The sequence below is a fragment of the Macrobrachium rosenbergii genome, chromosome 50 (assembly GCF_040412425.1).
Source record: "Macrobrachium rosenbergii isolate ZJJX-2024 chromosome 50, ASM4041242v1, whole genome shotgun sequence".
In the NCBI taxonomy this organism is placed as follows: domain Eukaryota; kingdom Metazoa; phylum Arthropoda; class Malacostraca; order Decapoda; family Palaemonidae; genus Macrobrachium; species Macrobrachium rosenbergii.
Window position 1 is genome coordinate 12,622,840 of NC_089790.1, and position 16,383 is coordinate 12,639,222.

Below are 16,383 nucleotides of genomic sequence, written 5' to 3' on the forward strand. Positions count from 1 at the left end.
GTTTTACAGAATACACTCTTCCTGCCATGCCATACATACATGGCCATGTTATGGTAAAAATAAGTAATTCACCCAATAATTGGTCTGCCTTGACCAGAAGTATGCCTTTTTGTACAGTAAATTTTCATGTTTATGCACATAATTTTAAAAGCTGTTCTTAAAATTACCAACATTCAGTCTCTACAAAGTGGATTCTGAGTGTCTAATTCTTAAAACTTACTTTCCTATTTCTTAGCTATTTATGTGCTGTCTTTCATACAACAATATCTGGAGCAATTTGTAATGTGGAATTTTTTAAGCACAGAATGGAAGGGCGAGTAGAAATATACAATACCCTTTTTTTTTCAGGTTTCCAACTTCAGGTAGAATATTTGATGGATGGAGCTGTATATCTTAGCTGGACAGTAGAACAACCAGGGGAATATGATGTTTTTGTTACTAAGGGATACAACTTTCATGATGTAAAGTTCCACCAGTTAGTCATGTGTGAAAATGGGAGAACAGGCAGTGGGATGATTTCCTGCCATGCTTACTTTATCCATTTAGAAAATGGCGATGTGGTTGCTGTTCAGCGGAGGGGGAGTCCTGATGTTATGGCTGTTTACATAGCCTTTCCAGATAACATGTGAGTCTGAGCATTGTTGAGTACTTGTAAATTGTTTTACTTATTAACAAAGCTTCTGGGCTGTATTGTTTGGCATGATTTTTTGCATACCATAAATTGTGGGTATAATTTAAAGGTACTGTACAGTAATTTAGTTTTTAAAGAAATTTAATATATATACTGTTATCTCTGTTTTATTACTCATTAATTTTATATCGCCCTGTCATTTATTAACATATTTGATATTTGAAACTTTTATTTGTCACTGGACAGGCTTAAGTTTTGAAATGAGGTGCATTATAAAGTTGTATATATGTGTAATTAGCCTAAGGTATAAAGTTGTAGAATGTATATTGAGCAGGATTGGAGGACAGCATTCCAGCTTATCAACATTTCAACTTTTACAGAAGATTGCCCAAAAGTACTGATATCATTGAAGACTATGAGAAGCAGAAAATATCAATATGTCAAGATATAGGTATATAGCAAGTTGGAGTTCAGCAGAAGGGTAATTTTCTGGATTCAAATTGCCATTTCTTTATTAGGAAGTGGGACACTAGAGGAGGTTTATAGTACAAGAGATACTGGATAAAATAATTGAAAAATATTTATCATAGCCTCAAAAAACATACTAGATACTATGTAAAGTTGGAAACACTAGATACTATGTAAAGCTGTAATGCGTTTTTTTTTGGCGATTTTAAGATTGGAATCTTGTTAAAGAAGTTTTTCATCTCAAACCAATTACAGAGCCACCCTACTTATGAATATTCAACTTACAAACATTCAGATGCAAACAAATGGGATCGCAAATTAAAACTGTGTTCAGAGCACTCCCCTTGCCACCCGTAAGTTCAGATTGTTTTGCTCGCCAGTTCTGTACATACAGTACTGTATGTACAGTGTATTGTGTTTTAGGATGAAAAAACACATAGTACTGTATTGATTTTATATTATACTGTGCTTAAATAGGCATGAAGATTATAGTAACCAACTTGCAAACAGTTCAACATACAAATGGCCATTTGGAACATAACTCGTTTGTAAGTAGGGTGGTGTCTATACTTTTAAGAAAGCCATTTGTGCATTGTATGCAAATCCCAGACATGTCAGTCCACTTGTAGAAGAAAAAGATGATGATCTTACATCTCTTGTAGGTTGGGTCATGTAACCAGAGTCCCCTAGACCTTTGGTAGTTAATTGAACCATTTTTAGTGTTAGTTGAATCATTCTTAGAGTATCTGCTTATGTGTCATCAGTTTCCTCAGATTCATAGACTTTTGGAACAATCAGGGGTACTGTCTTTTCAAATTTCACCTACACAATTTCTGTCACTCATTATTTAAAATTTTCCCAGCACTAGATATAACATTATTTGCACTAATGAGGTTTTTACTAACGGCTTACTTCTAACTGGAAGTAGTTTCAGGAATATTGTACAAACTGTACTCAACTTTACTTCTTTGACGACCAGCACTGAGCTCTTCAGTCTCAAATTTTCATAATTTTGTTTTCCATACTGCCTGAAGTGGAAGTCTAACCAGGAAGAGTTGTTTGCTTCTTGGTTTCAGTTATAAGCCTGCCATTTTCTTTTTGTTAACTGAAAATGTTGATATTTAGTGTTTTATTTGTAATAATAGTGAATGTGAAATATGCACTCTGAAATTGTAAAAACAGTCATATGGTTCAGATGATTAAGGCCAAATTCTAAGTGATTTTCATTGCATGTTCCCCTTTGTCATTTTGTAAAAATGCCTTCGATCATAATTATCAAGAAAACAAATTTTCTACTGACTAATGAAAATTATTTTCTGTCATAAAATTAGAATTCCTAACCTCTCCAATATGCTGTTATACTAAATTCATAGTAGGGAAACATTTCAGAATGAGACAACTGGAACATTCTTAAGTAGGTTGAACTGTTGATTTTCTTGAACAATTAGACTGATGTTGATGGTCTTGTCCATATAAATTATACATGATGGTGATGGTCTTATTCGTATAAATTATACATATCTTATATGAATTTTGGTTGGAATATGTAGTTATCCGTGTTCATGAAACAGGAAAGTCATTTAAATCTAAAACTTAAAAATGCCATAAATTATGTCTTTAATACTGAATGAGGGACTAGATAAAATAGATCTTATAGCCCTTATTCAGACATCAAACTTTTTAGGAACTGACATCCTATTTATATATCTTCATACAGAATATGAGTCATTAAAATGTGGAAATTATACAAGTTGGCAAAATGTCACTGAATAAGAGTAAATCTACAATCTGGCAGGTTTTATTAGTATATGTACTGCGTAAGAGATGTGTGTAAAGATCACTTAGAATAAGAAGCACTAAGTAGTTGTTTTGGAGGTCAGACACATTTGTAAGCCCTACAAGGAATATTCATTTTTATTTTATTTGGCAGACTATTTCACTGTGCATTTAAATTTTATTCTGGGAATTATTTTTTGATCAATTTTTCTGGAACCTTGTCTTCACTTTTTTGAAGTTGGTGCATTTAAACAGGTATTAAACAAACAATGTTCGTAAGTTGGCTTCCAATTTATTATTTCTTTGCATTGCAGTCATTTCTTATTAATTATCATCAGTGAGGGTTACTTCACTCAAAGATGGCTTTGCTGTTGTCTTGACTTTAATTTGGAGCAGACTGACATTTGAAGCAGACAATATTTTCTATTAAAAGGGTTATTGTGGACACAACAAATCCCAAAGCCAGAACATAAAAAGCCCCCTGAAAGAAAAATGTATGTTATTTAACAATAAAAATTATGGAACTCCTCTTGAGGACAACTTTTAACCTTTATAATAGAAACAAAATCTTGATTAAAATATGAAAATGGAAAGTGACTGATTAAAATATGAAAATGGAAAGTGACTGGTTGGTGTAGTTTCTATGGATATTTAATGATTTATAAATGAGTGATCCATGAATGGAGTGTGAAATAAATGATGTTTTTAGATGATATACTGATTTTTCAGTTTATCATATTTTATACAGTGTGTTGAGAAACTGAAAATGGTAGTAAAAGCTTAATGGTTTGCAGGAAGAATAAACTATGAGTAAAAGTGGGCAAGAGTAAAATTATGAGGGTACGTGCACAACAGGAAATTAGAGCAACAGATGCAGATGCTAATATATGGTAGATAGTGAAATAATGAAAGCTGAAGGTAAGAATAAGTGTCAAAGGGTAAGTTATGGAGATGTGTGTTTATTACATATTGTGACAAGCTTCTCCATGACCAACACCTTTGCTAGAGGAGTGAGCGCTTCATGTTCCCTGTAACAACTGACCTTTACAGTTATTGTTCTTTCTGTAACAACTGACCATATTTTGCAAGGTTTATTGTTCTTTCTGGAGAAATTTGGTAACAAAGGGAGGAAGGACAAGAGGTGTTGGCCAGCTTAATCAATGGGAAATATGCCTCTGGCAACCCCTACCAAATTCCTCTGGTTCCTCCTCCTCTACCTTCTCCATTACTAACCCACTGCCTCCCAAGAGTAATGAGAGTATTTTCCCCCCCTCTTGGGGGTTGTTGCTCGGAAGGTGGAGGAGTCCTGTCATTTGCTCTCTTTGGAAGACAACACTGGTGCTGGGGCCAATGCACCCCTAGTCGGGCATCAACTCCAGCACCTCCCTCACCCCTCTTTGCTAATTGACTTACATTCCAGGTACCAGGAAGATGTCATCACAGTGCCAGCGAAAGATTTGGCTTGCCCTGAACATTCCTGATAGTCTATCTTTTGCACATTTACAACATGACTACTGAGAAAGAGGAGCTACTGCTGCTGCTATGCCTGCTGTTGCATCCTTGGCTCCCAGTAAGTATGGGGAGCCTCCTGCAGTGGTGGTCCTTCCGGTGGCAGACCCCCCTAGTTGCTGATGGCATCAATTCCAGTTTCGACCACCTGTATCCGAGACCAGCTAGACTTTGGTCGGGAAAGGGACGTAATGTCCAACATTCTTCCTCATCCTCTTCCTGTCAAACACATCCTCCTCCTCCTCCTCATCCTTGACTTCTCCCCACTCTTGTAGGAGGAAGAAGAAAAGAAGTTTAAGGCCTCTTGCAAAAAGTCCCGTTGGAATTCACAAAAGCACTTGCCCTTCTCTAGGAAAGTGGGGCTCATGGTCACATATCACCTGTATGTGACCATGAGCCCCACTGGCCTGGGCAGATATGGGCAATCCTGCACATATCCACTTAGACACGAAGACTCTCTTCTGACACTTCCACTCGCCTTGATTTAGGAACAACTGTGGCCAGATCAGAACATCCTGCTCACTGTGTGCGCGCTCAGCCTTGGTACCAAGTGTGTGCGTGTGGCTGCTCGGCATAGCTCCCCCCTCATGCCTTTGTAGACACACTGGTAGGAGCATGCCAAACTCATTTGCTCTGTGCATGCAAGTTCTACAGACCACGCTAGCACAGAAACCTCAGAGGCTGTTTCACATTTGTTCTTTTGTGCTGTTAATTAGCATGAAAAGTACACAGACAAGCCCTAATAGTCTCATGTTAATTACAATTTCTTCAGGATAGATTATCTGCTCTCATGATGGATTTTCACCTGGTAAAGAAACATCTGTTCTCAGTATATTACATATACCCTGGTATGTTTTGATTGTCATCTACTCTATTACAGGCTCAACACTTCTCTCATACTGCCCTCCAATTGTCACATTATCTCCAAAACACCTGAACACATCAACTGTCTCTATTCCTCCAACAACCATATTAGCAATCATTGCTTCAACTTCCAGTTTTCCATTTACCCATCTTAGCCATAATGTTGATCATTTAATTTTCAGCTTTGTTGTCAAACAAACCCTTTCAAATGGTTTTCATTTATTTATTTTAGTTTATCTTTACTTGCCACAATCAACATTACAGCATCTGTAATTAACAGATAATTCACTTCATTCATATCCTTTTTCTTATATTACAGCTATTGCTCTTATGTCTGTTCCTTCTGTAGCTCTCACACTTACATTTTGTTCTTTTTCTGGTTTCATACACTTACATCTACAGCTCCATCCTTTCATTCTTGCCTCCTATTCTTCCTTTGGCTTCACATCACTCCCTCCAGTAACATTTTAAATATCTCTTGGGATGAAACATTCATTTTCCCTGATTCATCTTTACACAAAAGTTATTTTATTATTTCCACTTTATTCTGTATTATAACACATGCTTTATCATTAAAACTTTTAATCATTCTCCACAAAATTAAAAACTTGTACCAGCAAAAATCCTTAACACCTTCACATAGCATCATCATCCTGTCTATCATAGGCTCTCTCCAGGTCTGTGTATGCCACATGCAGATTTTTCCCTTTAAACTCACAAACACCATAATAAACACTTGATCTACACACCAATTACTTTAATAAACCCACACTGCTCTTGACCCTTCTGTAACCTGTTGTATTTTCTTAATCAAAATCTTGTTATAACCTTTGCTGGTATGCAAAGTAGTATTCATCCTAAATTTCTAGCCACTTGTATCGTCTTACCCTTGACACAAACAAATATTCTACTATTCTTTAAAACATTTCTCTCTTTCAGACAGATTCTGTCATATATTCAGTACTGTATTCTCAGCATGCACAGTTTTAATCCTGTCAACTACAGGTGTCGGGTGTATTTTCATTCTCCAACCTTTAAATTGCCTTCCTCATATCAATAGCTGTTACTGTATGTCCACATGCTTCCTAAAATTACAAAGTAATTTCCCTTAACAAATCAGTCAGCGCTGACTATTCTTTCCTCCACAATCATCAAATTTGTATCTTGTATTCTGTGATATATCTGTTGTTATATTGTGTATTTATTTTGAATTATCCTTACCTGAAGATTTGCCAAAGAGATTGCAGAATGGGTAGCAGAATTTTCAAGTACTTTTGATGCCCTTGACATTTTCAGGACCGTGTCATCTTTCCACTTGACAACTAGCCCTCCTTCCACCAGTCTTAATATTCTGTGGATATGGTAGACACTGCAGTATTCATTCGACTCTTTGATAATTTAAAATGTTTCAAGACTTATTTTAAATCCTGGTTAACAATTTCAATATTTATGCTTCAGTTTTCTGAGCATTTTTAAAAAATTTTTGTTTTAACTTTTCATTTAATGACAAAAATATTTATGCTCAACTGTCTTCCTTACGTGTTATTCTAAGCTCGTTACTCGTGGACTAGTGTACAATAATTTGTCCAAAAATCATTTTATGAGAATAATTTCATCTTAAGACTCACAGGTGACTAAATTTATCTTTAAGTGGAGACCCAGTATGGAAAGCAATTCCATATCTCAAAGGGAAGAATCTTCCACGACCAAGGTGAAATTTTTCCCTTCCACGCGTTGTTGCTGCAATAGCTGATACTGTTGCAGGAGCTATAAATACAAACTTTTGTTCCATTACCTTAAAAAAAAGAACACAGAGAAAACTCAGTTGAGAAATGGTTATGACTTGCAGTAATAAATATTCAACCACACAAGTAAAAAGATTCAACCTGACGAACTATTTTGTTAAAGAGATACAAAGGCACAATTAAGTGAAAACTGCTATGAAAATGAGAGAAATTTTGGTATATATATATTTTTCTTGGGGATGTGGGGACCCCTCCCCTGACCCTCACAAGGCGCAGCCAGCCAAAGTGGGCGTCATGGCCAAGTAAAGCAGTGCTCACCTCACATTTTCAAGGTCCATTGGATGCTCACTGCCTACCACCAACCATTTCACCCTGCCGTAAATGGGCAATGGCATTTGGTGTGGCAAGGAAAAGGGCATGAGGCTAGCACCCTCATCTCTAATTGCTGAGAAACCAGCAGGTGTAAGGAAAAAGTGAATGGTTAAAAAAAAAATGCAAAATAAGATAAATCCTGCCACAACCTTTAATCAAGCAAATACAAAAAATAAAATTGATGCTTACCTTATTGAATCCAATTGGAGGAGTTTCAATGAGACTTTCTTTCAAGTCTTTATGATGAAATAAATCCCATGTCTGTTTATAGATTCCTTGAGTAGAGCCCTGCGATCCAGTGTAAGAGAAAAAAAAGGCCATTCTCAAATGCCCTGGATTCAAGGAATTAAAATAATGCTTGCTTTAATTCAATGAAATATTAACAATGTTATATGCTTTACACCATCAAAAGCCTCTAACAATACTTTAGACACTTGAGAAGCAATAATAAACATGTAAGTGCATGAAACAGTCATGTCATAATTTCATAAGGAAAAGTGGACAGGGAAACACTTTCTGAGCATTAATAAGACCTCGAAAGACCACAATATAACAACTATGAAGTGTTAATTTAGACAGTTTTCATAACTCTGAAGTATTAATTTAGCCAATTTTCAAGTTTTCTCCAATAATTTCAACAGCCCTTGCATATACATTTCAACATATGTTTGTATAGTATAAACACAAATTTATACTGGTGTGTGCATCTATGAATAGCAAAATATGTTGGGAATTCAAGGAGAAATAAACTATTACTGTATTGTTGATACACATACAAGCACATGCACACAAAGCTAATGAAGACTTCCAAGAAATGCAAGAAAAAAATTCAAGCTATGAAGAAGAATCTTGAAAAAAAATTTACATAACATACAAAGTAAAAGAAAAATTTATGTAGTATAAAAAATAAAAACATTTAGTATATAGCAAACGGCAAAAAGAAAACTCGGCCAAGGGAAGCTACAATTCACTGCGGTGCTAGAAGACAATGGATCCCTTACAACCAACCGTGATGGAATAGTTAAGCAAGCAAAAGAGTACTACCAAAAGCTTTACTCCTCAGAAAGACCCAGTTACCATCTTCGCGAAAGAGAAAATCAACACCTATCTCATGACTTTCCAGAGATCACAGCATGCGAGGTGCAACTTGTTATCAAGCAAATGAAGAAGGGGAAAGCACCGGGACCAGGTAACATCACATTGGACCTAATAACAGATGCAGATGAGCCTATCCAAGTCAGACTGGCACAACTATTCAGTGAATGTCTGAAGAAGAGCAAAACGCCAGAAGAGTGGAATAAAGCCATCCTCATTCTACTCTATAAAAAAGGCGACCCCAGGGACTGAACAACCAACGACCAACCAGCCTCCTTAATGTTGTTTATAAGATCTTCACCACCAGCCTCCTTAATGTTATTTATAAGATCTTCACCAGAGTTATCACTAATCGAATTGCAGGTAAGCTTGATGAAAATCAGCCTAGGGAACAAGCAGGCTTTAGAAGAGGCTACTCCATAATTGACCTACAAACAGTAAACCAGATCATTGAGAAAACAAATGAATATAAAATCCCACTAGTAGTAGCACTTGTAGATTACACCAAAGCATTTGACTCGGTTGAAACTGAGGAGGTCATGTCAGCACTGGAAGAACGGAGTTGACTCAGTTTACATCAATGTCCTCCGCCACATCTATGACCATGCAACATCATTTCCCGCCTCCACAAGGACACAGAACCATTCCAACTCAAGAGAGGAGTCAGACAAGGTGACACAAGCTCACCCAAACTGTTTACTGGCTGCCTGGAGAGAGCTTTCCAACAACTCAACTGGCAAGGAAAAGGAATAAGAATAGATGGAGAATACCTAAGTCACCTAAGATTTGCTGATGACATCGTTATCGTTGCCCCCACCAAAGAAGAGCTTCAACAAATACTCACCGAGCTAAATGAAGCAAGCAAATCAGTAGGCCTCCACATGAACTTCCATAAGACTAAAGTCATGAGCAATAAATACACTCTGAAAATGCAGATGACATACTTGAAATTGAAAATCAACAAACTGAGGAAGTGGACCACTACATCTACCTTGGACAACATATCTCTCTACGTGACGCCTCCAAAGAGAGTGAAATAAAAAGAAGAATAACCATCGGTTGGCAGGCGTTTGGAAGAGCCAGTACATTGTTAAAAAATAAGACGAGTCCTATCATCTTAAAAAGGAAAGCCTATGATCAGCGTATCCTCCCCACTGTCACCTATGGGGACAAAACTTGAAATCTAACAAAAAAGCTTTCCCTTAAATTATGAACAATGCAGAGGGCACATGAGAGAATTATGCTAGATCTAACTTGGAAGGATAGAATAATAGCTAAATGGATGTCAAAAAACTAAAGTACAGTAAAGGATATCCTTGAAACCATCAGTAAGCTCAAGTGGGAACTGGGCAGGGCACACTGCCAGGATGACACACAACAGATGGACATCACGAACAACCTTCTGGACACCTCGAGGACACACAAGAAACCGAGGAAGACAGAAAAACCACTGGCGAGATGACTTAGACCAACATAAACAACAGTGGCACAGAGCAGCAGAGGATAGAAATCTGTGGAGGAACCTGGGGAAGGCCTACATCCAACAAAGGACTTTTGAAAGCTGAAATGAATGAATGAATACAATTATATCTAAATAATAATTAAGAAACAACTTTAACAATCTACAGAGACAAGGGATTGAAAATAATAATTAGGATTTAGCACACACACCTGCAGAATTATCGCCCCAATCATATAGCGAATTCAGTGAGCTTGTGCAACTATTTACAGATTACAAAAGTGCCTTAAAATACTCAAAGAACATTTTTCAATAAACAATTGCTACAATCAGTACTGGAACCCATCTCATGGATGTTTGGACAATAAAACTGGTAACATTACAATTACAGCATTACCAAGACCAGTCACAAAAGTGCAATGTATGAGGAAATTGGTAGCTTAAGACTAATCTATATTTTCAACTGTCTTCCTTAATCATTATTATTATTAGTTATTTCTGAATGTCCTCTTTCAAACAAACTTCTTTAAAAAGAATGGCTGCCTGCATGTTCTTCATAGCAGCAGGTAAATTATATAACAGCTGTCCAAAGTTCATTTATTTGTTAATTTTTCATTAGTTCTTTCTATCATTCACAAAAGGTGTATGAAGCCAGGGGTACAAGGAAGTATTTATACCTGCAAGCATGTTACAGGATTTTTTCATTTGCTGTTGAGACCAGGAAGTTTTGTCTATTGGCTGGAGCAGGATGATTCGTCTAAGAAAGTCTGGCAGAGCACCAAGGGCACTGACTGGCTGATGCCAGGTCCCTGGAGTCCTACTCATAGGGCACACTGCTCAAAGTAACAGGGGTATCCCTTTTCTCTCTAGTAATGGTGACTGGGAGAAGGGCCTCCTGGGTCACATTCACCAATGGTTTCCATTGGAATTGGCAAGGGCATCCTTAAATTGGAGGTGGCAATGGCTGATGTTGCCATCCAGAATCTTTGTGTTCCTTGTGATCTGCTAGCGTAAATACGATATGCTGGTACCCACGGCTTCATTTGGCTTTGTAAATGACAAAATGACAACTGAAACATTAAGGAATAAATGAATTTTTGAGTTATGTCATTTACCTGCTGCTACAGATTGACAAATTGCAATGTAAACTCAACTACATCAAGACAGTGGCTGTTACTGAAATATTATAATCATTATCAGTATTATTATGCTGTATTCAGCCATTGCCACTTACGATAAATGCAGTAGCATCTTCATTGACTGACTCTATTGTCCATCATTCTGTCTGATAATTGCATAAAAAACTGCAGTAATATATGAACAAGACCCTTAAGTACAACTAATTATTTCCTCTCTATTTTCATATGATCTTTTCTAAGTGACTGGTATCTTCACACCCCACCTTATTACATGAAAATAAGTTTTAAGTTGTTTGTGCAGGCCCTTGAGGATATAATTAACAAATAAAAAATGCTTATTGGTAGCAATTATAATATAAAACTGATTTGAAAAATAAAGCAGCCACATTAAAATCAAATAAAACAACTTAGATATTGATGAACTGTTATGTCTAGAAGGAGGACAGGTCCCTTGTTTGAATGAGCTGTTGACGGTTTCTAGATAGAAAACAACCATTTCTGCAACATAAACCAAAAGGTAAAAAAAATTATGTTAATCATTGCAATACTAAATTAATTTGCTATGACACCAAGAATACAAGGACTTACCTTCAGGAGGTATTCAATTACTGAGTCTTTAAGTGTTCCAAGTATGAATCCTTCTTTAATGGCCCTTGGAATGTCAGTTAGGGAGTCTATGGGTTTTTCATAAGATGGTATGGCCAAAAAAGCTGTTAATGTTCCAGAATACAGCGCTGAAAATTAGATTATATTCACTCACAGCAAAACATTTCACTCTGAGTGAGCTTATAAAAGTTAGTATCCCAATTTACTTAATATCATTTATTATCATTATCGTGACTTGTATGTTTGGCAGAATGATTTAATCATGAATTTAATTAATTAAGAATACTTCCCAAAATTATTCATATTTTGACAAAATACAGTTCTTTTTGTTGCGATGCAAATAAAAGATTGATATTTTTAAATTATAGGAGCAGTTTTTAACAATTTAACAAATCAGCCTTCTTTAGTTTTGTTTGATAAAAATGTAATTATTTTTTAGCCACAACTAAACAAGGGATTAAGGAATGACAAAAGTTGATTTTATCACTAAGGAAAATGAATGTTATTAAAATAAAATAACAGGAACATTAAAACTTCATCTTTCAATTTCTGTAGTGTTTGTTATGCTTACTACAGAAATCATTCATATTTAATGTACCGACCATTTTTTACATGCTATATAGTATTGAATACCTTGGAGCCAGTTTCTTTTTGAGACCTATCATTCATGTTTATGAGTGCTGCTATTCATTCAACACATTGAAACTATAAATAAAATTCAGCACAAAAAATGAGACCCTGCATTTATCTGTAGGTGCTCATTTGTTTCTGAGAGTTTTTGAATTAAGAACTTTCAATCTTTTTACATAAACATTACAACTATTTGCAAGCATGTAAAACAGTTGGTAGGTATGAGCAAATTATAGAACACAAGTTTTGCTCATTAATAAATCATTCAGCTTTTTACCTGAAACAACAATGCAGACGAGATACCAGAAAATAAAGATGAATCTCTCTGGCCACAGTTTTACTTCCATCATGTTCCCTTGGGCGACTGTGCTCCGGAATATATTAAAAGAATATGTCAAAAGTTGACGATTGGGATCCTCTTCATTCAGAATAATCTCGGTTGCCTTTGAAACTATTTTTAGGATGGGACCAAGAGACAGAGTTGCTACAATCAGCAAAATCCAAACCTAATGCAAGTAAACAGTATATACCATAATTTCAGATGTTGGTATCTAAATATTATTATCTGTAACAAAAATAAACTGACACTATCACAATGAACTCTTACATAATGAAATAAAATCACTGAAATGCAAAATATCAAGTGTCTTGCATGTCTGGCATTATAAAAATCAGAATGTGTTATTACATGAATTATCTAAAAATTAATAATTTTAAATAGGAATAACAGCACCTTACCAAAGACGTGTGCAAGATAAAATTTCTGATGCATAATGACACTTTATACTGTAAGGAAAGAATCTTTACAATACAATTAGTAAACATTCAGAATTATTGTAAAAGGTATTGAATCAGAAACTGAATAAGTGAGATATTTTTGGAAGAACAAGCATAAGGTTCTTTTTTATACACTGTATATATATATATACAGGCAGTCCCTGGTTATCAGTGGGGGTTCCATTCTGACAGCGTGATTATAAGTGAAAATCGCTGATAACCAAAAATTGGTGATTTTTGGTGCTTATCAGAGATTGGCACCTCTGTTAGGCATGTATCAGTGCCAATACCCATTTATTGATGCCGTTAAGTGGAAATCAGCGATTTTTGGGGCCGAAAATGGCTGATTTTCACTTAACGGCATCCATAAATGGGTATTGGCATGTATCGGTGCCAATACCCATTTATTGATACCGTTAAGTGGAAATCAGCGATTTTTGGGGCCGAAAATGCTGATTTTCATCGCTAGACAAGTGCTGTAAAACCAGATCGATAGCCGAGCCCACCGATAACCAGGAACTGCCTGTACACATAATATATATATATATATATATATATATATATATATATATATATATATATATATATATATATATATATATATATATATATATATATATATATATATATATATATATATATATATATATATATATATATATATATATATATATATATATATATATATATATATATATATATATATATATATATATATATATATATATATATATATATATATATATATATATATATATATATATATATATATTTATATATATATATACACACACACACTAAACCTCTCGTGTTCGCAGGGGATGCATTCCAGACCCCCTGCGAATCTTAGAACCCCTCTAAAAATGCTTATAAGAGTCTATCTTGAAAGTTCAAATACCAAATGTATACTTAAAGTATCATCCTTCATCAAATATACCTTAAATTATTATCCTATTACTGTATTAATCTCTAAAATTATATTATTAATATCATTTCAGTCATCTTAAACATTAGTACCCTTAAAAATAAATACATACGTACTTCTAACCCATCCAGCCAAATCAGAAAGAGAGAGTCAGTTACCACAATGACAAATTCAGCCAGCCTTGTACTGGCAGAGAGAGAGAGAGAGTTCATCTCTTTAATCTCTTGAGGAATGTTAATCCATTTCTCTTTACAAAATTTATATGTTCGTTTTTTGTCTTCCAAAGATGCAGTAACTACAATTTTAACAACATTATGAACACACACACAAACAGTGTGCATATGTGTTAATACCAATTGGTTAAAGACTCAAATTACCAGTGCCTTTTTCTGAGAAAGAGAGAGAGAGAGAGGCTGAACTAAGTATCTATTTATCTACCTATCTATTTATCTCTCGCATTCTACCCTTTGGCGAGAGAGAGAGAAAGGGAGGAAGAAAAAATGAGGAAAACATCGGGGTTGAAGTTTGTTTGTTTAAAATTTTTCATAACTTACTGTAGAAATGCATAAATGTTGTAATTACAGTAAAATATTATTATTATTATTATATCTTATTAATCTTAATATTTGAAAATTAGTCCTTTTTATTAGGTAAATCATTTATTTATCATACAAAACAAAAAACATATAAAAATTCTATCTTTTCCTGAGAGAGAGAGAAAGAAAGAGAGAAATTTTTCAGTATATCCTTCGTAGTGGTATGACCACGAAGTGATCAGCAACACTGATCACCCAACCCTTCCTGTCAGGTTATTTGACATATCTGACAGATTCACCTTCTCTCCAAGTCTTACAGCAAAAGATTAGGGGTTAATATGTATTCCTTTAAAATTTTTACATAATTTATTAATTTATGAATTAAAATCTTACTAATTCACTATAGTATTTTCTTTAATGAATTGCTATTATTGCTGTTTACATTAATATTTGAAAATTAGTAAATTATTTATTTATCATACAAAACAAATAAACATACATCTCAGTAAAAGAGAGAGAGAGAGGCTCATTATTTTTATTATTATTTAATCTTATTAAACTTGATATTTGAAAATTAGTATTGTAAATCATTATTTTATCATAAAATGTATCTGTAGATACAGTACAGTATTTAGCCATGAAAATAATATGAAAAATAGAATACTGCTCTACAAAAAAATCTACAAATGGGCGAGCTTCCCATGAATAATTTATAGATAGGTTCCACAGAAAATTCCGCAAATTGTGGGAACACAAATATCGGGGTTTACTGTGTGTGTGTGTGTGTGTGTGTATATATATATATATATATATATATATTATTATGATTAGCAAGAATTCGCTAGCAAATTACCTCCCCCTCCTTTGTTGTTGTTGGTTGTTCATTTACTGCCTTGCCGCCGATCGATAGACCATCTGTCATCGACTTAAAAACAAGGGTTAAAAGATTAAAGCGCTCCCATTTTTGATAAAGATCTTAGCAAAAGTAATCTGGTTCGTTTCTCCTACAGGCCAAAACCTCCCCAGAAGGTGCAATGAGTCAAAGCATCTGTGATGGACGCCCCCTGCCCCATAGGAGGGGATAAAGGCAAAAGCCCACGAGGTCTCACGCACACGCTGGCTGGAAGATATGGAGGAACTTGTGAAGACGTCCTTATGCCCTTGCATCCTAACCACGTGGCCCTTTCAAAAGTATACTTCTCCTCGTGTACCGTATTCCTACGCCATTGCTTGAGTTTAGGATCCCCATCGCCTTATATATCTCACCATGGAAGAAATATCGGAAATTGCAAGTCATCCACGCACCGCCTTCTACGCGCCCTCGGAAAATCTGCTAGGTAAAGTGCCCTGGAAGAGCCCCATTTCAGTCACGCTTTTGTCTCGTAATATTTTCTTAAGGAGAAAGCCAGAAATCCGTGCGCCTCTTGCACGGCAGTATTAATTCTTTATTACTCCTTTGGCACCCTCAGTGCAGCTTCAATTCATTATTCTTTTGTCTATTTTCATTACTGGCGTATAATGTGCATATCTCTCTATTTCAGAGGATCCTATTTCGTGAATCGGACCGTGTCTGGAATCCCCAGTTTCATTCAATCCCGTAGGAATCTCCTTCAGGATAGTAATCTACTTGAGTTCCTCTTTATGATATCATTTATGTAAATACACTCCTTTAAATTTGCCCACGTATAATATTTCCCTCAGTAACAAGATATAAGCTCATATGAAATTCTCCTTTGTTTTCCTCTTTTTACGTTTTCCCGTATATAGTCAGAATCACAAGGCTAAATTAATAAATACCTGTCTCATATATATTTCAAACTAAAACCACGGAAATAAAATATATATATATAT

The 16,383-nt window shown here is 35.2% G+C and overlaps 2 protein-coding genes across 15 annotated transcripts in view; one reads left to right on the forward strand and one right to left on the reverse strand.

Moving 5' to 3' along the window:
• LOC136832621 (uncharacterized) overlaps positions 1 to 3,404 on the forward strand; it is a 28,086-nt gene extending 24,682 nt beyond the window's left edge. For 3 of the 6 annotated variants that reach the window (XM_067093864.1, XM_067093862.1, XM_067093863.1), the window contains exons 5-6: positions 349 to 625; positions 1,012 to 3,404. In XM_067093864.1, coding sequence (XP_066949965.1) covers positions 349 to 625; positions 1,012 to 1,090 — 356 coding nt within the window. In that variant the 3' untranslated portion in view covers positions 1,091 to 3,404. Of the gene's footprint in view, positions 1 to 348 lie in introns of all 6 variants that reach the window. The other 3 variants (XM_067093861.1, XM_067093865.1, XM_067093866.1) reach the window with 2 other exon arrangements.
• The window catches only part of LOC136832620 (glutamate receptor ionotropic, delta-1-like), a 34,743-nt gene continuing 21,511 nt past the window's right edge, over positions 3,152 to 16,383 (reverse strand). For 6 of the 9 annotated variants that reach the window (XM_067093852.1, XM_067093856.1, XM_067093851.1 and 3 more), the window contains 6 exons: positions 12,572 to 12,800; positions 11,647 to 11,792; positions 7,555 to 7,653; positions 6,877 to 7,043; positions 6,470 to 6,599; positions 3,152 to 3,356 (listed from right to left, as the gene is read on the reverse strand). In XM_067093852.1, coding sequence (XP_066949953.1) covers positions 3,258 to 3,356; positions 6,470 to 6,599; positions 6,877 to 7,043; positions 7,555 to 7,653; positions 11,647 to 11,792; positions 12,572 to 12,800 — 870 coding nt within the window. In that variant the 3' untranslated portion in view covers positions 3,152 to 3,257. Of the gene's footprint in view, positions 5,190 to 6,469; positions 6,600 to 6,876; positions 7,044 to 7,554; positions 7,654 to 11,646; positions 11,793 to 12,571; positions 12,801 to 16,383 lie in introns of all 9 variants that reach the window. The other 3 variants (XM_067093860.1, XM_067093853.1, XM_067093854.1) reach the window with 3 other exon arrangements.